The 18,950-nt window shown below is 58.6% G+C and overlaps 6 protein-coding genes across 6 annotated transcripts; 2 read left to right on the top strand and 4 right to left on the bottom strand.

Moving 5' to 3' along the window:
* Positions 1 to 63: 63 nt before the first annotated feature.
* Positions 64 to 8,332, bottom strand: ACA1_114530 (NB-ARC domain containing protein; the record flags this gene model as incomplete). Its single annotated transcript, XM_004342135.1, has 25 exons — positions 64 to 299; positions 323 to 1,028; positions 1,152 to 1,314; positions 1,628 to 1,701; positions 1,826 to 2,017; positions 2,132 to 2,409; positions 2,575 to 2,644; positions 2,732 to 2,854; positions 2,941 to 3,019; positions 3,102 to 3,217; positions 3,294 to 3,580; positions 3,706 to 3,899; positions 3,985 to 4,687; positions 4,725 to 4,839; positions 4,970 to 5,190; positions 5,262 to 5,577; positions 5,704 to 6,000; positions 6,095 to 6,244; positions 6,345 to 6,429; positions 6,534 to 6,690; positions 6,819 to 7,009; positions 7,105 to 7,345; positions 7,467 to 7,695; positions 7,731 to 7,991; positions 8,027 to 8,332. 25 exons carry the CDS (start codon positions 8,330 to 8,332, stop codon positions 64 to 66), a joined length of 5,790 nt encoding a protein of 1,929 aa, XP_004342184.1.
* A 588-nt stretch (positions 8,333 to 8,920) lies between these two features.
* ACA1_114520 (Hypothetical protein) lies at positions 8,921 to 11,106 on the top strand (the record flags this gene model as incomplete). Its single annotated transcript, XM_004342134.1, has 10 exons — positions 8,921 to 9,110; positions 9,191 to 9,329; positions 9,405 to 9,464; positions 9,554 to 9,620; positions 9,740 to 9,836; positions 9,949 to 10,073; positions 10,198 to 10,392; positions 10,449 to 10,532; positions 10,646 to 10,799; positions 10,943 to 11,106. 10 exons carry the CDS (start codon positions 8,921 to 8,923, stop codon positions 11,104 to 11,106), a joined length of 1,275 nt encoding a protein of 424 aa, XP_004342183.1.
* Positions 11,107 to 11,510: 404 nt separating this feature from the next.
* ACA1_114510 (kelch repeat protein) lies at positions 11,511 to 13,433 on the bottom strand (the record flags this gene model as incomplete). The annotated part of the gene is made up of 7 exons (XM_004342133.1): positions 11,511 to 11,721; positions 11,853 to 12,015; positions 12,113 to 12,277; positions 12,361 to 12,525; positions 12,636 to 12,776; positions 12,939 to 13,091; positions 13,169 to 13,433. The coding sequence occupies 7 exons, from the start codon at positions 13,431 to 13,433 to the stop codon at positions 11,511 to 11,513; spliced, it is 1,263 nt and encodes a 420-aa protein (XP_004342182.1).
* Positions 13,434 to 13,896: 463 nt separating this feature from the next.
* On the top strand, positions 13,897 to 16,082 carry ACA1_114500 (MACRO domain containing protein 1, putative; the record flags this gene model as incomplete). The annotated part of the gene is made up of 7 exons (XM_004342132.1): positions 13,897 to 14,711; positions 14,778 to 14,863; positions 14,963 to 15,120; positions 15,209 to 15,355; positions 15,460 to 15,660; positions 15,744 to 15,883; positions 15,950 to 16,082. The coding sequence occupies 7 exons, from the start codon at positions 13,897 to 13,899 to the stop codon at positions 16,080 to 16,082; spliced, it is 1,680 nt and encodes a 559-aa protein (XP_004342181.1).
* A 98-nt stretch (positions 16,083 to 16,180) lies between these two features.
* On the bottom strand, positions 16,181 to 16,711 carry ACA1_114490 (uncharacterized protein; the record flags this gene model as incomplete). The annotated part of the gene is made up of 3 exons (XM_004342131.1): positions 16,181 to 16,282; positions 16,389 to 16,539; positions 16,617 to 16,711. 3 exons carry the CDS (start codon positions 16,709 to 16,711, stop codon positions 16,181 to 16,183), a joined length of 348 nt encoding a protein of 115 aa, XP_004342180.1.
* A 431-nt stretch (positions 16,712 to 17,142) lies between these two features.
* Positions 17,143 to 18,694, bottom strand: ACA1_114480 (uncharacterized protein; the record flags this gene model as incomplete). The annotated part of the gene is made up of 3 exons (XM_004342130.1): positions 17,143 to 17,961; positions 18,019 to 18,075; positions 18,320 to 18,694. 3 exons carry the CDS (start codon positions 18,692 to 18,694, stop codon positions 17,143 to 17,145), a joined length of 1,251 nt encoding a protein of 416 aa, XP_004342179.1.
* Between the last annotated feature and the right edge of the window lie 256 nt (positions 18,695 to 18,950).

Genomic DNA, 18,950 nt, shown 5'->3' with positions numbered 1-18,950 from the left:
AGCTTGAACGGTTGGAGCTGGTTTGGTGGTCAATTAGTGATAATTTAAAAAAAGTCTTGCTTATTAGGAGGAGATGAAGTAGAGGTAGAGGGCAAGGAGGGAGACGGGGAGCGTTACGAGGGCCAGCACGAGGGCCACCAGATGGCGCACCGTGATGACCACCACTGCGTGCTGCTGCTGCTGCTGCTGGCGGTGGTGGTGCTGGTGCGGCCCCGCCCCGTATTCTGCTCGATCGGTCGGCTGCTGCTCGTCGTTCCATTTTCGCTTCTTGTGCTGGGCGTGCTCGCTGGTGGCTTCAGCTTCGCTTCGCCGCCGGCCCCACCTGCCTTGGCGGCCAGCTTCAGGGCCATGAGCTGCTTCCTCTGGTTCTTGGTCAGCTTCTTCAGCTTCACCTTGCCCGCGTGTTTGTCCGCCGTCTCTGCCGTCGCTTTGTTCACCTCCTCCGCTTTCTTTTTGGCCGCGGCCTCGCCCTCGCTCGTGTCGCTTTCGCTCTCGCTCTCGCTGTAGCGCTCGGCCTTGGCCTTCGCATCGCCGCCACCACTGGCCTTGCGCTGTGCGTCGCGCTCGGTGCGCTCCTTCTCGAGCCGCTGGCGCCGGTGCTCGCGCAGCTTGTGGAGCCGCTGCTCGATGCGCATGACCTCGGCCAGGTCCTCCTCGCGGCCCATGCGCTTCAGCACCTCGATGCACCGCTTGAACTTCTCGTCCTCCTTGGCCTCCTCCGCGTCCTGCGCGGCGTAGTACCAGTCGGCCTCATCGTCCAGCTCCTGGCCCTCGACCCAGGTGCCCTCGCGCTTCATCTGCCGGCGGCGCTCGCGGCGCCGCCTGCGGGCCTCCTTGAGGCGCTGGCGGTCGGCCTCGGCTTCGGCGGCGGCGGCGGCCTCGTCATCGACTGCAGCGGGCGGGGATGCCTGCGACGCAGAGGCGTCGGAGGCTGCGGCGGCGGCGGCCTTGTCCTCGAGCCGTCGCTTCTCGCGCGACTGCAAAACGATGTACTCGGCCCACTCCTTGTAGAACTTTTGCAGCGTGTCCTGTTGTCGACGACACACGCGCCCACCGCACACGCGCCACCGCACACAGCACACGCGTCAATCATGGAACGTAAAGAAGCGAATGCAAACCGGTACTAATGGGGGGGGGAGGAGGCGACATACGTCGCTTTGGAGGATGCGCTCGTGGCCGGGGGTGATGCGGTGGTCGCGCGAGACCCGCGATGGTTGGCCCAGGCCGCCGCCGTTGGTGTGGTCCTCCTCCTCGCCGAAGCAGCGGAAGCACACATCACGCGACGCCTGCAGCATCGGCTCCGCCTCGGCGTACCTGGCAGGCCATGCGCGAGAGCAGACTCCACGATTAGTGCGTGGGGTACGTGTGTGTCGTGTGTGTCGTGTGTGTCGTGTGTGTCGTGTGTGTCGTGTGTGTCGTGTGTGTCGTGTGTGTCGTGTGTGTCGTGTGTGTCGTGTGTGTCGTGTGTGTCGTGTGTGTCGTGTGTGTCGTGTGTGTCGTGTGTGTCGTGTGTGTCGTGTGTGTCGTGTGTGTCGTGTGTGTCGTGTGTGTCGTGTGTGTCGTGTGTGTCGTGTGTGTCGTGTGTGTCGTGTGTGTCGTGTGTGTCGTGTGTGTCGTGTGAGCAAACCTTTTCATGAGGCGGTAGCAGTTGCCCAGCTTGTAGTAGTTGGTGGATATCGACGGGTGGTAGTCTCCAAATGCCTGCGCCGAGACGTGTCAGACAGGACGCACTTAAAAACTGGAAAAAAAAACATAAAAAAGCCAAAACAAACAACCCACAAAAAAAAAGAAGCGAATAATAAAATACAGAGGCGAAGAGTGGCACCTTGCGATTGAGCTGCAGGGCGACGTTGTAGTGAGCGATGGCCCCGGTGAGGTCCTTCTGGCACTCGTGGAGGTTGCCGATGGCGTTGTGGACGGCCGAGAGCTCCGGGTGGAAGTGGCCCAGCACCTTCGACCGAACCTCCAACGACCGCTGGAACAGCGCCTGCGCCTCCGGGTACCTCTTCTGAGCCATCTGCGCTCACCGCGCACAGCACCGCACACGACACACGACACACAGGTAAGCGTCCATTGTAACAAAGAACGAAAACGAAGGCGAAAGAGAAGGAGAAAGAAGCGAAGAAGGTACCCGCAGGGCGGCGATGTTGTGGAGGCTTCGGGCGACCTCGGGGTGCTCCTTGCCGAAGCAGTTCTCGCGGATGGCGAGGGCCTTCAGGAGGTACTTCTCGGCGCTCTCGTAGTTGCGCTGCTTGCGGTACATGTTGCCCAGGTTGTTGAACACGACGGCGATGTACGGGTGGCGCTTGCCCAGCAGCTTCTTGCGGATGGCGAGCGAGTGTCGCAGCAGCGGCTGGCTCTTGGCGTAGCGCGACTGGTGGTTGTAGATAAGGCCCAGATCGTTCAGCACTACATTGCCATGGATGTCAAGCATGTGTCGTGTGTCGTGTGTCGTGTGTCGTGTGTCGTGTGTCGTGTGTCGTGTGTCGTGTCGTGTCGTGTCGTGTCGTGTCGTGTCGTGTCGTCAGCGCATTGGCCAAATGTGTGCTACATGCGCAGGGCTCGGTGGTGTACCGATGGCGACTTCGAGGTGCGGACGATCGAACACGTCCTTCAGCATCTTGAGTGCCTTGGCATACATTTTCTGCATCACCCAGCGAGAGAAACGGTTGGTTGGTTGGTTGGTTGGTTGGTTGGTTGGTTGGTTGAGAGGCGGTGGAAGCAAGCATACCTCGGCTTGCGCGTATTCGCCGGTGTAGAAATGGAGGAAGGCGATGTGACGGAGGGAATTGGCCACGAGGGGGTGGCTCGGCCCAAGGCAGTCTTCCCTGATGCGGAGCGACACCTCGTATTCCTATTCCATATGCACCAGGTATAGTCAGTTACCGACGTGTGCGTGTCGTGCGTGTGCGTGTCGTGCGTGTGCGTGTCGTGCGTTACCTGAATCGCTTCCTTGTATCTACCGGCGAGCCCGAGCACCTTGGCCAGATAGTGGCGGGTACGGGCGACCTCCAAATGACTGCCACGCACGCGCACAGGAATGTAAGTTAATGCAACACGTTTGGCAGTCGGGGGGAGTGGTGGAATGGAGACGGGCATACCTCGAGCCCAGAAGCTTCTGCTTCATGCCGAGCGAGGTCGAGTGGAGCGAGAAGGCCTCCATGTACTTGCCGCGGATCGTCAGGAGCGCGCCCAGGTGGTCCAAGCACGCCGCCACCTGACCACAGCCATCAGCACCAACTACACACACGACACACATGACACACACGACACTCACGGCACACGACACGCACCTGCAGGCCGTGAGAGTCAGTGGAGCCGAGTTTGCTGAGCTTGAGCTCGTCGCGTAGTCGCTGTCGCTCCATTTCCTCGTCGACCTCGATCTCTTGGTCGAGGTTGGCGGGCAGGCCGGCCGCCATGACGGACGCGAGGGACGGCGGCGTCGACGCGAGGGACGAGCCCGAGATCAGCTCGCTGGGCGGCGACAGGCGCGTGATGGCGTTGATGAGCGGCGACGACGTGGTCGGCCGGTACAGGCTCAGCACCGCCTTGAACTGTCGCTCCGCTTCATCGTACTTGCCTGCCAATAATAAGGTTATTATATTTGGCCAAATGAAATAACAAAGACATAAATAACAAAGGCATGAATAGTAAATATTGTTCTTATAAATACCAAGAAAAGAATACTTAAAAAAAGATAGGTACCGAGCTGGGTGTAGCAGGCGCCCAGGGCGAGCATGCTCTCGCCGACCATCTCCCGGTCTTCCATGCCCCGGCGCATGCGCTTCTTGCCTTCGGTCTCCTGTCCGCGCGGTTTTCGCCCCTCGCTGACATCGCGGCCGCACATCAGCTGCCGCAGGTCCAGTGCTCGCTGCAGGTGCTCGACTGCCGCAGTGTAGCTGCACAGGAGACATGTCATTAAATGCAGCACACGCGCACCACACAACCGCACACGCACACGCACACACACACAGGCAAACTAACCTGCACTGTTCGCCGTAGAGTTTGCCCAGGTTGTGGAGTGTGGTGGCCAGGTTGCGTCTCCAGCGTTTGGTCTCGTGCTCAGTTGCCAGTGAGATCGGCGACGCCAACGCGGGGGCCAACCACGAACCGGCGGCCCGCCCGAGCGGCGGCGACGCCGATGCGGCCGATGACGACGCCGTCGACGCAAAGTCCGAATTGGCCCGCGGGATCGGAATGGGCGCGGACTCGCAGGTCGTCGCCGCCGGCGTGGTCTCCACTGCGTCGCCGGTGGCGCTCCCAATATCGTCGGCCGACGGTCCAGCGGCACTGAAGGCAGTGGCAGTGGCGTCGTCCGCCGCGCCGTTGCTGGCCGAGTGCTTTTCGGAGATGCGGAGGGCGTGATGATAGTAGGCCTCGGCCGTGTGGTACTGGCCCTGCGCGGCGAAGGCCTGGCCGAGCTCGTTCAGCACGAACACGAGGTCGTCGTCTTCGACCAGCTCGCTTTCGCTTTCGCTCGAGTTCTCGCCGGCGGCAGCTGCGGCGGCGGCGGCGGCGCCGGTGCTGAGCGAGGCCCGGCGCGACGTCTTGCCGCCCGTCGCGTTGGGGCTGGCGCTCACATAGTCGGCGTCGTCGATGTCCTGATAGTCCTGCTCCTGTTCTTGGTCATCGTCCTCGGCGTTGACCGCCTTGCTGAGCACGGCCTGCCCGCTGCGGCCGCGAGGACCTGCGACTCCGCGGCCCCGGCCCCGGCGGTGGGTCACGATCAACTCGGGCTTGGCGGCGGTGAGGAAGTCGCGGTAGAGCTCCATGAGCTTCGACTGATTGAAGCGGGCGCGGAAGATGTCCTGCCCCGCCCTCGCGAACGAGCAGAAGAGGCTGTATCGTTTCTGCTCACACGCGGTAGGATTAATATGTAATATTAAAATTCAGCAATAACATATAAACACTTATAAACGTGATTATCAAAAACAATAAATAAAAGAATAAAAAAATAACAGCTGCTTACCAGTTCTGTGATGGAGAGTCGCATGGCCTCTTCGAAATTGTGCTTGTTCTGATCGAAGAGCTCGAGGCCGGAGAGGATGTAGTCACCGCCGCGCTTGTAGAGAGTCTGGAACCGCTTTATGAGGTCGTGGTAGTGCAGCACGAAGCGCTCCTTCCACAGCGCAAACTTCACCACCATCTCGTCGCCCAGTCCCGCCAGCACCTCGCCGCTGCTGCCCATATCTATATGTCACGCACATGAGACACACGACGCATGACACACACACACACGCACGCACGGGAGGCGGGCGCACCTGATTTGGCGGTTGGTGATTGTTCTTGTTCGATTTTCTGGGCAAGCACGGTGGAGAAGACGCGGACGGTGAAGTGGAGGTGATAGCGCCACGTCACCGGGTTGTGCTCCAGCAAGCTGTTGGTGAGGAACTCGGACAGGGCCTCCTGCGCGGTCTGCGCGTCCACGTCCAGCACGTGCGCCGCGGCCTCCTCGTCAAAGCTGCCGGGGAAGATGGAGAGCGGCAGGAAGAGGTGCTGCAGGCGCGGCGACAGCAACTCGAACGAGGCCTTGATGCACAGCTCGAGCGTGTTGCCCTCCAGTCGCAAGATCTCACCCTGCAGCCACCAGAAAACAAGACGTCAGCTCATATTCTACATATCCATTAAAAAAACCGATTTAAAATAAAGAAATATGCTTTAAATATTATTGTGTAAAATAAAATAATATAAAAAATTGGGTACCTTGTTTTCGGTTAGTCGCTGGATCATGGCCTCCGGCCGGAGGTTGGACTGCTTGGCCAGGGTGGCGCTCACCACCTGCACGGCCAGCGGCAGGTAGCCGCACAGCTGGGCCAGCTGCGCCGCCTGCTCTTCGGTGACCTTGCCGCGGGTCATCTGCTGCACCATGGCGATGGCCTCGGGCAGCGACAGCTTGCCGAGCTTCTTCACGCACACGGCCCCAATCTCTACATCGAGGCCCAGGCTCCGACGCGATGTGACGATCACCAGACACGTCGATTTCGGGAGCAGCGACAGCACCTGAAATCAGCACAGCACACACATGTCAGGCAAATCGATGATTCAGGCAAATGCGCGGGTACGAGCCGCCGCATGAGAGCAACCCGGGGCGTACCTGCTCTTTGCTTCCGGCGTCGTCCAGAAGCAGCACGGAGCGCTTTTGGTTGAAGCAGGACAGGTAGTAGCCCTCGACCTCGGTCGGCGAAGAGGGCATGGTGATCGAGGGATGAAATGCTCGGATCGCGTAGAGCATGGCGTCGTAGGTCTGGAAAACGTTACGTGTCAACATTTTGTCTCATACCGGCGAGCAAACAGCAGCAGAGACGATGACGACGACAAAAAATCGCAGGTCAGCGGCGGCGCACCTTGATGGGGTTTGGCGTGGAACCGTTCAGTTGAATGCAGAACTGACCATCGGGATAGGCCGAAGCCATAGCCGCAGCGATGCGCCTGTACAGATAAAATAATTGAATAAAACGTTACTAAGTGGGCACAAGCAAACACCACACACACACGACACGACACCACACACACGACACCACACACACACACACCTGGAGAGCGTGGTCTTGCCCACGCCGCCTTGGCCGTAGAGGGAGACCACCTTGACGTGGTCTTCGCTGCCCTCGACCTGGTCGAGTATCTCTTCCAGCTCGGTCTGACGACCCACAAAATTCCTGGGCACATTCCCCAGCTTGTACGTCAGCGTATCTGTAACGAGAAGAAGAAGAAGAAGAAGAGAAGAAGAAGAAGGAAGAAGAAGAAGAAGAAGAAGAAGAAGGGTTAGCCCAAGGGGCGCCAGTTGATTAAGTGAAAGGCAATCATCCGAAGGCGTGTACTCTGGAGCGGCTGGAACACGGAGCCGGAGGAGCCCATGGTGAAGTTCATGCGCTGGAGGATCATCTCCATGGACATCTGGTAGATGCTCCCCGAGCGTCGCATGTAGGCCGTGGGCTTGTTCTTGCTCATCAGATACACCGGCGCCGTACCCTTGGACACGTGCAGCTCCATCACGAACGTGTCCTTGGGGCTGTGCACAACAACGGTGAAACGTACAAATGAAAATGTGTAAATAAAAAGCCCGCCAGCCGCTAGTGAATGAGTGTGGAGTGGCCGGCAGCGTACCAGGGATCGGCCACGGGCACAAACACGATGGCACACGTGCGCGTGTCGACCGCGGGCCAAAATGACTCGACGATGCCGTCCACGTGAAGACGAATTGCGTCCCTGTCCGACCGGGAAAGATGAACGCCGTAGACTACGCCATCGTCGTCGATGCCGAAGTAGCACACGCCGCCGTTGGTGTTGAGGAAGGCGTTAATATACTTTCCACAGTAGTCTGCGATCCTCTTCACCGGCTTGTCGACTGCGAGTGTGTGTGTGTGTGTGTGTGTTGCGTCGTGTGCGTGTGCCGCGCGTGTGCGTGCGGACATGTGAGCGAAACGGCTGCAAGGAGTGCTGTTTGGGTGAAAACACGGTGGCGGCACCATTGTGGAGTTGCTTGAATTCGTGTTCGCGGTCCTCGTCGAACGGCACCTTCTCGCCTTTGGCATAGTGCCTGTCCTTGGCGATCGCCTCCAGCGACGAGCCCGGCGACGGACGTGCCGACGCGCCCTTGGGGGAAAAACACATCATCACCACCATCACCATCGTCAGGCGGACGCCAGCGCTCGAGGAGAGCATCATCGTCGTCACCAAGAACGTGCCCACAGTTGGCTACAAAAGAGAGCAGAGGAGGCAACAAGACGTACCCCGGGGCGAGAAGAGGGCTTCTCGTGTGGCAGGAAGACCATCTCCTCTTCGTCCTCGGGCGGTGGGTCGATGAGGGAGGCCAGGAGCAACTGGTTGCGGGCGGCCGCGTCGCCGCCCTTGGCCGCGGCGGCCAATGTAGAGGAGGAAGCCGAAGAGGCGGAGGTCGCTTCCAAATCCAATCCTCTTGGCGCGAGGCTGCAGGGATGCAGCTGGTGATGTTCGAATTGGATCGGCTGCGGCGTAGCGTATGTTCGCGTTGGCTGCCGGACGAGAAGGAAGGCGAACGATCGCGTACCGAGGGCGAAGACGGCTGGTGCTGAAGAGACGAAAGGGAAGACGTGGACGAGGAATAAGGCAGAGATGGCGCCGCTACTCGCTGCTGTTGCTGCCGATTGGCCAAAGATGACGCAGAGGTGCCAGTTGTCGCCGAGTAGAGGCTCGAATCGGTAGAGGTGCCTCGATGCACGTCTCTGCTACTGCCCGGTTTGAACGAGACGAGCAGCGATTTGCTGGCTCTCGGCCTCTTGGCCTTTGCTCCATCACCCGATGAATTGGCAACGCCCGAATGACTGATCGTTGACGAATCGTCGTCGTTTTCCATGGCGAGCTTTGCGATGAGCGCCTCAAGATAGCGCCTTTCTTGCTCTGCCACGACTAGTCGTTGGGTCGCGGTTGGCAGCCCTTCCTGTCGCAAGCTGTTGGTCGCTGTTGGGGGACCTGTCCCTCCCCTCTTCTGGGTAATTAAGTTTCCTTTTTGCTTTTCATTTAATTTCTCTTTTTGCATTTGGTATCGCCGAACTGCTCACGTCACAACAGAACAAGTCGAGAGCTGTTAGCAAGGGTGACATTCACATTGAAGGGTGTGCACCTCTTCTTCAATGCCAACCCTGCAGTAGGCCATGCAGCAGGGACCGTTTCTTCTTGTTGGTGGGTGTAATTTCCACACAACGCCACTGGCCGCCCAAACGAGCTGCAAAGCCGAACGGAGAAAACTACAGGAATGCCTTGCATGCCTCGGCTGCCTGCTTTGAATTCTTTGGTTTTTGCGGTTCAAAATATAAAAAGAAAGCAAAATATCCGGTCGGCACATTTCTTCACGACGGCAACTGTATTGCTGGCGCGCCAGATCGCGAACTTCTGCTATCGAACGCCTAATCGAACGGGGGGAGGCCTCCAACATACATAGAAAATGGGGCAGCGTCGTGCGGGCGTAACGGCACTTTGCTGCTGCATCATGATGGTGGCGCTCGTGGCCTTTTTCATTACCCCTGCCTCGTCGGTTCGATTCCTGGAGATGATCGTGCGAACGGGTGACGCCATTCAGAGCGAAGCCGACATCGACTTTATGATCTCTCAGGCTCTTCGAACGCACATTGAAGGTACTTTCTTTTGTACTTATTCTTTTCGCCATTTCAATTAGAAATAGAATTAATTGATTTTGTTCGATAATGGTGTAAAGGCATTTCGGTGCTTATGAAGGACGATGAGTCGGGGCTGCTCTACTACACGGGCAGCACCGTGCCCTCCACCCGATCATACAACGCCTCTGCCGGCCTCGATTACGACTCCCTCATCAAATACCTCCTTTCCACCGCACAGTACCGCCCCCCCCCTCGGACATGCCAAAACCGAAATCTCTTTGGCCATTAATTACTGATTTGTCGCCTCCGCAGCCAAAGCGGGCTGAAGGTGTATGCCTGGCTGCCCATGTTCAAGGACCCCGTTCTCGCACAGTACCGCCTCCCCCATTCGCTTCTTTTAGCAGTCCCCCCCTCTGAGTTCTCACCGCACACGCTTTCACGCTCGCGCTTTCCCTGCGCAGGGCGGACTACGAGCTGGCCACGATGCAGAAGGAGAACAGCAACGCTGCCCTGGAGATGAGCCAGCTCGTACGACCTCCGTCTTCTTGATCAAGATGGCGTGTCTGTTTGCACGCGCGTGCTGCGTGCGTGGCTGCATGCCTCTCCCACTCCCTTTTCGCTGACCGCACACGCACGCGCACTACCAGTTTGTGAGCCCGGTCAACCCCGCGGTGCGAGCGCACGAGCAGGACCTCATAAGCGAAGTGCTGAACAAGTTCGACTTTGACGGCGTTCGCCTGGATTGTACGCACGCCGCCGCCGCCGCCGCCAATGATTCACTGTGAAGTGAATCATCTGATCATCAGCTCACCACCTCCTCCCTCGCCTTCGCCTTCTTTTCGTTCGACGTAACCAGTTATTCGTTTCGATTCCGACTTCTCGGACCTGAGCAACTACACGCGCGGCGTGTTCAAGAGCGAATTCGGCGTCGACCCCAACACCATCCAGTCCGACTCAGACTACACCAACTGGGACAAGTGGGTACGGCCTTTCCCTCAAACTCGCCCCCCCCCACACTCACCGACACGCTCTCGTCTTACGTTGTATGCGTGTGCGGTGGTGCGTGCGTGCGGTGGTGCGTGTGCGTGTGCGGTGGTGTGTGCAGGTGGACTTCCGGGCGGCGCAAATCACGTCGTTCCTGAAGGAGGTGGTCAAGACGGTGTCGGACATCGACTCCAGCCTCGACGTGGGCGCCTACGTCCTGCCCTTCGCCGCCAGCGCCGACGGCTACTACGGCAACACGCAGTCGGGCAACGACTACTCGCAGTACACCGACAACTGGATCAAGATCATGCCCATGGTACCCACCACTTCCTTCTACGCCGCACGCGCACACGACTCACGATGTGTGCACAGGTTTACTGGCAAGACTGGGCCACAGCAGACAACTTCTACGATTGGGTGAACCAGACCATCTTCTACGCCAACCACCTCACCAAGGTTTGTGCTGCTGTGTTGCATGTTTGCGCCATGCATTTATATTTATATATTCTTTAGAAAATATTAGATACTTCTATTTCTAATATATTAATATATTAATATCATGGTTCTAGGCCAAGGTGATCCCGGTGTTCAGTGTGACGTCCGACTACGCAGTGTCTGAGTGGCCGCTGCAGCCGAACGACACCATGGTCGACTACTACCTCTCGCGCGCCTTTGCCACCGCTTCCGACAACGATTGCCCCAGCGTCTCCCTCTTCTATTATGGTATTCCCCGCCATCCGTTCTTTCCATTCACCTCCGCTGCATATTCACGCGCACACGCACACCACACACACACCACACCACCACACACACCACACGCACACGCACACGCACACGCACATGCACACGCACACGCACACGTGCAGGCAAGTGGAGCGATGAGACGTTCCAGCGGGTGGCGATCTCGGGGGACAGGAGCATGGGCATGTCGTTGTGGAACGGCAAGCACCTCACCCTGACCATCGTCTTCTTCCTCCTCACGTGCTACTCCTTCTACAAGATCGAGACCTTCTTCCTCTCGCTCCTGTGAGCAGCCGACTCCCGCCACTGCACAGCCCCCTTTTTTTAGTTTTTTATTTGATTTATTTATGTTGTTTATTATTTTGTGATTATTCTCTTCTCTGTTCGCTTTAGTTTTTTTATTCCCTTGCTCAAGCGGATCTCCACCACGCAGGCAGCAGGGACGAGACACTCTCTCCCCTCCGCGATCTCTCTTTTTGTTCATATTTTGTCATCTTTTTTTGAAGCAAGACACCCCGGTGTACATACACACTCACATCTCAACAAACATGGCTACATTCCCCACAATGTTCATCTGTGCCACCCATCAAAAGCCCGCCCAACGCAGCAAGTTGCTGGAGTGCTACAGGCTGTGATGGTCGAGCTCTCGCCAAATGTAGAATATATTTTTGTGTATATTTTTGTCGCGAGCGTTCACGGGCTTCCGTGGTGGTCGGTGTCGCGGAAGAGCGGCTGGGCGAGGTCGATGGCGCGGGAGATGTCGAGGCGGTAGAAGTCGTTGGCGAAGGGGAGCACGCCCCCGCTGTAGCCGCCCCAGAAGAACACGCTGTTCCCGACCCGGTCCGAACTGCCCATGCTCCGCGACGACGGCTCCTCCTCCCCCGCCACCTCCATCTTGTCCCACCTGTGGCGTACAGGCCAGGCTCGAACCTTAGTTTTCTGCGCGTGTCGTGTTGTGTCGCGGGTGTCGTGCGTGTTGTGTCGCGGGTGTGTGTCGTGCGTGTTGGGTGTGTGTTGTGTCGTGCAGGTCCGTACGTTTGGGCGATGGTGTCAAAGAGCCAGAGCTCCTTCTGCACGCTGTGGCCGGTGATGCTCGCTCCGCCGTAGACGGCGATGTGCGTCCCGAACGAGAAGATGTAGGTGTACGTGCACACGGGCGGCCGCACCGCCACCTTCACCTCCGTCCACTCGTTCTCCTCTGTGCGCTCGCACACGACACACACCCGTTTCAGCGCGTGCGTGTGCGGTGTGTGCGGTGGTGCACGTGTGCGTGCGTGCGTGCGTGTGTGCGGTACCAGGGCTGTAGAGCCAGGTTTCATTGTACTGCTCGGTCCACCCGTGCTGCGACGACCACACGCCGCCGCCGAAGAGGTAGATCTTGCCGCACACGGCGATCATCTTGTGGCCCACCCGATTCGACGGCGCGTTCTTGGCCTCGAGCTTGGTCCACCGAAACGTGGCTGCGCAGAGGAATTGCACCCATCAACCACTGACCACTGGTGTGTGCGTGTGCGGTGGTGTGTGCGGTGTGTGCGTGCGGTACCGACATCGCAGCAGTAAAAGTCGTTGACGGTCTCGTAGCGGTTGACGTTGTCGCCTACGGATCCGCCGAAAATGTAGAACCGGGTGCCGATCACCGCGCTCGCGTGGTTCGACCGAGGCGGCGGCCGGTCGCCCGTCACCTCCGGATACGTCCAGCTCCCCGTCGCTACGTCGTATTTATTAAAATGAATAACAAATCCAATTGATTATAATAAAAGAAATCAAACGATTAAATCATTGAAATAAATCAATCAATAAATAATAGGGTGACGTTACCGGGGACGAACATGGCGAGTTCGTAGAAGCGCTCGAGGTCGTAGCCGCCGAAGCAGAAGATCCGATCGTCGACAGCCACCGCCTGGTGGCGCGCAAAGTTGGGCACCTGCGGCACCTCCAGCGCTTCCCACTTGTTGTGCCCTGTACGTGCGGCCATGCGTGTGTGTGCGGCCATGCGTGTGCCATAGTGTGAGTGCTTTTGTGTGTTGTGTGTTGCGTGTGTGTGTGTGTGTTTGTGTGTTGTGTGTTGGTGTGTGGTGTGGTGTGTGTGTGGAGGAGCGTGTGCGGGATTCGAGAGAGTACGTGGATCGTAGCAGTGGATCTCGCCCAGACGGCGGTCGCGGCTGTCCTGCCCGCCGATAAAGTACACCCGATCGCCCACCACGCAGCCCGTGTGCGCGCATCGCGCCTGCACACTCTCCTCCTCCCTCTCCATCTTGTGCCACTCCAACGCCCCTGCACCGCACACGCACCGCACACGCATGACGTCAGCAACACACGACACACACGCGCGTGGTGTGTGCGACACGAACCGGGAGAGTGTAGGAGGGTCTTGTAGTGGAAGTAGCGCCGCCAGCTCCGCAGGTGGTGGACGGGCCGCCGAAAGGCCCCGACGACACCGGTGGCGGCGGAGGCGGAGGGGGGCGCCGACGACCAGCGCTCGCGGGCCTTGGCCCGCCAGACGAGGTTCTCGTGGCTCAGGGCGCGGAGCAGGCGGCAGGTTTGCTCGACCCGCCCCAGGTCAGCCACGGGGAGGGCCGCCAGGAGTTTCAGTAGCACCTCGTGCGGCAGGTCCATAAGCTGTTGTTGTGGGAGGTGTGGTTTATTTTGTAGTTTCGGGTCATCCATCTATGTAGATGTTGGTTCGCAGGTGGGTGTCACTGTTGTTGGGTGGTAACACTTTTAAAATGTAATATTGAAAGTTATCATCTTTTCTTTTACCAAAAGGAAAATGGATGACAGGAAAAGGAAAGGGAAATGTTTCGCGGCACGCCTGGAATTCGGCCTAAAAGTTGGATTCACCGAACTCAATAAAAGTGAACAAAGCGTTCAATCGACAACCGATCACTTCCGGCTGCAGATCTTTTGTCATCCTCGTGCACAAAGGTACCTTGCACGTTCTTGCACTTATTTGTTTGTGATGTTTTCCCTAGTAGCTCTTATTTATCCTTATTTTTGTGTCGTTACGTGCGAGTAGAATCGAAACTTTATCGAATTCGAGTTCGATTATTTTATTCGCCTGAAGAGAGACAAAGACAAGATGAGCATTCACGGCTACTCGTACTGGACGCGTCGCGAGCCGCTCGTGCCGCGCGAGCAGATGTGGGCCAATGAGGAGGCCAAATCGATTGACGAGCGCCGCCGACGCTACCGCTGCCGCGACCGGTTCGTGACCCTCGAGGACATCCCCAGCTGGCCCATCTATCGTCAGGGCATCGCCCAGCGCCTCCGCCAGGAGCGCCGCGAGAAAATCGAGGCCGCCCATCGATGGATCGCCCAGCAGCGCGAGGCCTACCGTCGTCGATGCGCCCAACACGAGGCCAAGCGCCAGCGCCTCGAGGCTGCCCGCGAACGCAAGGCCGCACGCCAGGCCAGGCGCCAGGCCAAGCTGGAGGAGAAGCAGCAGAAGCAAGAAGATGAAGCGAACAAGAAGAACGTAGAAGAAGAAGAAGGTGAGGCCTCGAAGCAGCAGCAAGTAGAACAAGAAAAAGTAGAAGATGAGAAAAACGTAGAACAACAACAAGAAGGAGAAGTGGTGGAGAAGAAGGCGGAAGAGGAGACTGTAGAAGAAGAGAAGAAGGAGGACAGTGATGATGATGACGATGATGTAGACGACGACGACGATGATGATGAGGACGTGACGTCGTCCGATGAGGAGTCGGAGCTGTCGTCGTCCGAAGAGGAGCCGGTCTTCGCCGAGCTGCCGGACCCGGACGCGGACGAGGAGGTGGAGGAGCAGGCGCCGCCGCCGACGGCCCACTTTGCGCCGGACGAGGAGATCAACCGGATCGTGACCATGTGGCGCGGCGACATCACCCACCTGGAGATCGACGCCATCGTCAACGCCGCCAACCGGTACGCCACACTACCCACCCACCACTGACTTGCCCTGTGTCTTACCCATCATCGCGCGCGGGCCAGATCGATGCTCGGCGGTGGCGGCATCGACGGCGCCATCCACAGGGCTGCCGGCGACGACCTCTACAACGAGTGCAAGCAGCTCAACGGTGAGTGTGAGACACAGCACACAACACACGACACACACACGACACGACACGCACGACACACACGTGCTCATCATGTGCGTGTGCTTGCTGCTACGATAGGGTGTGCGACGGGCCACTGCAAGATCACGCGGGGCTACTCGCTGCCGGCCAAGTATGTGATCCACACGGTGGGTCCCATCGGCGAGCACCCCGTCGCCCTCCGCAGCTGCTACCTCAACTGCCTCCGCGTGGCCGTCGCCAACGGCGCCCGGTCCCTCGTACGCCGCTCCTCCCGCCGCGCGTGTCGTGTCGTGTTGCGTGTCGTGTCGTGGCACTCACGCCTGCGTCATGCGCCACCTTAACAAGGCGTTTTGCGGTATCTCGACGGGCATCTACGGGTATCCGCTCTACGAGGCGTCGCACATCGCGCTCAAGACGGTGCGCCGCTGGCTCGAGGAGGGCGACAACCGGACCAAGTTCGACAGCATCATCTTCTGCGTCTTCCTGGACAAGGTTCGCTGTTGTTGGTGGTGGTGGTGTTGAAGCTCGCGCCTTTCCTCCATGGTTGACTCACTGTCTGTCGTGTGTGCCGTGTGTGTCGTGCGTGTCGTGTGCAGGAGCGTCTGTGCTATGAGCAGCTGATTCCGCTCTACTTCCCGCTGCCCGGGGCGCCCTACGAGCTGTTGCCCATGCAGCCGGGCGAAGAGCGCGAGGTGCCGCCCATGGTCGAGGGCAAGGACTCGTCGTCCAGCGACGACGATGACAGCGATGATGACGATGACGACGACGACAGCGATGACGAGGGCGAGGCGGAGAAGGTGCGTTTCGTGGTTTCGCTGTGGCACGAGAGAGCATTCGTTCTTCGCCCGACCGCTGCGTCTCATCGGGTGCGCGTGTGCAGGGTAAGGGCAAGAAGACCGCCAAGGGCGCGGCCCCCGTGGCTCCGCCGCCGCCGACCCCCAACGCCGCGAATGTCGACGCCAACGCCGCGAATGCCGAGGCGGAGGTCTCCCAGCTGGCCAGCGGTACCCTCGCCTCGCAGTGTCACCTGGGACTCGCCCTGACTCTCAGCCTTTCTCTTTCGTTTTCTTTTCGTTCTTTGCCCAGGCGTGGAAGCCCTCGCCATCGCGCCCGCGCGCCCGCGGAGGATCAGACCGCCGCCGCACCGGCCGCCAACGACGCGACCAGTACCACCACCGGCAGCGACGACGCATCGACCGATGCCACGCCCGCGCAATGAGTGTAGCTGCGGTTCGTCGGCCAATGTACCTATTGTTGTCTTGCTTGCCGTCGAGACGCACACAACACAACACAACAGAGTCTGCGATGGAGCGTTGGTCACGTGTAGACGCCGGTCAGGCACGTGAAGTAGGGCGTCGGCGGACGCTCGTAGGAGTCGACTCGGCTGTGTGTCATCTGGACGGGGGCAGGGATGTGAATCTGTTGTGGGCACCCACGACACGACACGGCGCAGGTGTGTGCATGTTGGTGAGCAGCGTCGTAATGCTGGTGGCGACACCAAAGGTGGTACGACCACCAAACGCACCAGGTGGTCGCCAAAGAGGGCCGCCACGTCGTGGGTGAGCCCGCAGGCCAGGGCCGTGCGGCAACGATGACGCAGAGGCCGGTGGAGCCGGATGGGGTGGTGGCCCCACCACAGCCGCTGGACCGAGTAGTCAACGCTCACGCTAACCCGCCTACGTTTGCCCCCCCCCCTGGCAAGTCAACAAACTTGCACTGCCTCCTCTCACGTGTAAAGAGGGGGGTCTCGCACCTACACACGAGGGCGACCGTGGGCAGGTGGGACGGCTGACCCAGTGCTAGAAACACCTGCTGCAGCATCTCCTCTGGCAGATCCTCCACGTTCATGGTGTAGTCCTCTCTCGTCGTTGTTTAGCAAAAAATGGATTAATGTCAACTAATCAAATATCAACTCAACATTCTTTTATTGAGGTCTTCAAGAACCCAGATATGTTTGTTTGGCAGAGGAAAAGATAAGTGTACACAAGAATAGAATAGAAGAGAAGTGGAGAGGAGAGAATGCAAACACAACAAGGGGGGAATAGACAGAAATGTACAAAAACAAGAAAGCGAGAGAACGAGAACGAGAACGAAACGATCCCTCAGGGCTGGCGGAAGCGGCGGCGTGCGCCAGGGTGACGATCCGGGCCTGCGAGATCGGGCTGTTGAGGGGTGGAGCTGAGCTGAGCCGAGCCGAGCCGAGAGTTGAGTGGAATGCGATGCGATGTGATGCGGGAGCTGCCGAGAAGGGGTCCTGAGCTCTTCTTCTTCTCCTCCTCCTAGCAGGAGTCCAGTGGTCCGTTCGCATCGTCTTCGTCTTCGTCGCTGTCGTCGTCATCGCTGTCGTCCGACTCACTATCCTTCCGCTCCCACTCTTCCTCCTCCTTGTCCCTGTCCTCCTCCTCCTCCTCCTCCTCTTCATCATCTTCTTCTTCCTCCTCCTCTTCGAGCTCCTTGCCCTTGTCCTTCCAGTCGGCGCCCTCGGCAATAAAATTGTTTCCCGACGTCGTCGTCGCCTCCTCCTCCTCCTCCTCCTCGTTGTTGTTGTTGTCCGCATGCGTCTCCTCGTCAGACACGTCTCTTGTCGACACCGAAGACGTAGACAACGACAACGTCGACAGCGACGACAACGGCGACACTGACGACAGCAGCGACGGCGACGACGAGATGCCAGCCTGGCCCACCGCCACGGCCACCGCCTCATCGACACGGCTTGCCTCCACCGCCACCTCTTCCTGCTCCTCCTCGTTTTCTTCCTCCTCCTCGGCTTGTTCTCCTGGGCTGTCGTCGTCGTTGATGATGTTGACGATGATCATGTCGTTTCCTTCCTCGTTCGCCTCCTCCTCGTTGCTCCTCCTGCTTCCGCGGCTGTCGCTGTCGTCGCTGCTGCTGCTGCTGCTGCTGCTGCTGCTGGCGTCGGCGTCGGCCGCGGCGGCGGCGCCATCGACAGCGACGACGCCAACGTCGTCGTCTCCTCGAGAGTCGCGCATGGGGAAGACGACGACCTCCTCCTCGCCCGCGTCGACGTCGACGTCGGCCTCCTCGTCACCCATGTCGCCCCACGACGACTGCGCGGCGAGGTTGGGGGGCTGCTGCGGCTGTGCTGGCGATGACCGCGCGCTGCGGAGTCGCCGCCCGAGGATGCCCCCGCCCACCTTCTCCCACAGGCTGCGCTGCTTCTTCCCCTTGTTCGGTTTCGTGTGCTTTCGACCCTGGATGGAGGATTGATGGATGGATGGATGGGAGAGAATGGTGAGAAGAGTCTGCCACATAACACACACAGCATTCCCAAGTCGATCCAAAAGGGCGACAACATCTATATATCGTGCAATATAGAGATGTTGATCGATTCAATGTTACGCTACGCGCATTGAGTTAAGGGAATTTGAAATGAGACCAGACAAGACATTCTAAGAGATGAGGAACGTAGGTGGGAAAAGGAGATGGAGGATATACCTTCTTGGCTTTTGGTGTAGTCTTTTTGCATTTGTTGTAGCTCCTTTGGCAGATGGGGCAGCTACGACTTGTCTGAGCCCATTCCTGGATGCAGCACCAGCACACCACGTGATCGCAGCAATCCATCTTGCCCCTGAACTTGCGTTCCTCCATGTCGATGAGGCAGATGCAGCATTCGTTGTCTATATCCATCTCATCTTCCATGTCGCCCACGAGCTTCTTGCCATGTGTAGCAGCCGCCGAGCTGGCCTCATCGTCCGACATCTCGCCTATGGGTCCATCCTTCCTGTCGGATGTGATGCCAGCTCCATGGCCACCGCCTCGCCTCGATCCGAAGAAATGGCGGAAGCCAGGCAGCCCACGGACGGCCCTCATCTTCCCTCTTCCCCTTTTCTGTAGTTCTTCTACTCCTTCAAGTCGCCGTCGTTCACGCCCGCACTCCTTCGGGATCGGGATTCGAATGGATACGGAAGCGGGTGTTGTGTTGGTGGCCACGGCTTCAGTTTCAGCCGCGGAAAAGGGGGCATTGAGAATCCCGGATAAATCCCGCGATTATCGCGAATACGACATTGCAGAAATCTCAACAATGTAATAGAATTTTATTCGGACATTCTTCAAATATGTTTTTGCT

This window comes from Acanthamoeba castellanii, assembly GCF_000313135.1.
Source record: "Acanthamoeba castellanii str. Neff unplaced genomic scaffold scf7180000084669, whole genome shotgun sequence".
In the NCBI taxonomy this organism is placed as follows: Eukaryota; Discosea; order Longamoebia; family Acanthamoebidae; genus Acanthamoeba; species Acanthamoeba castellanii.
This window is presented reverse-complemented; position numbering and strand designations above follow the sequence as displayed.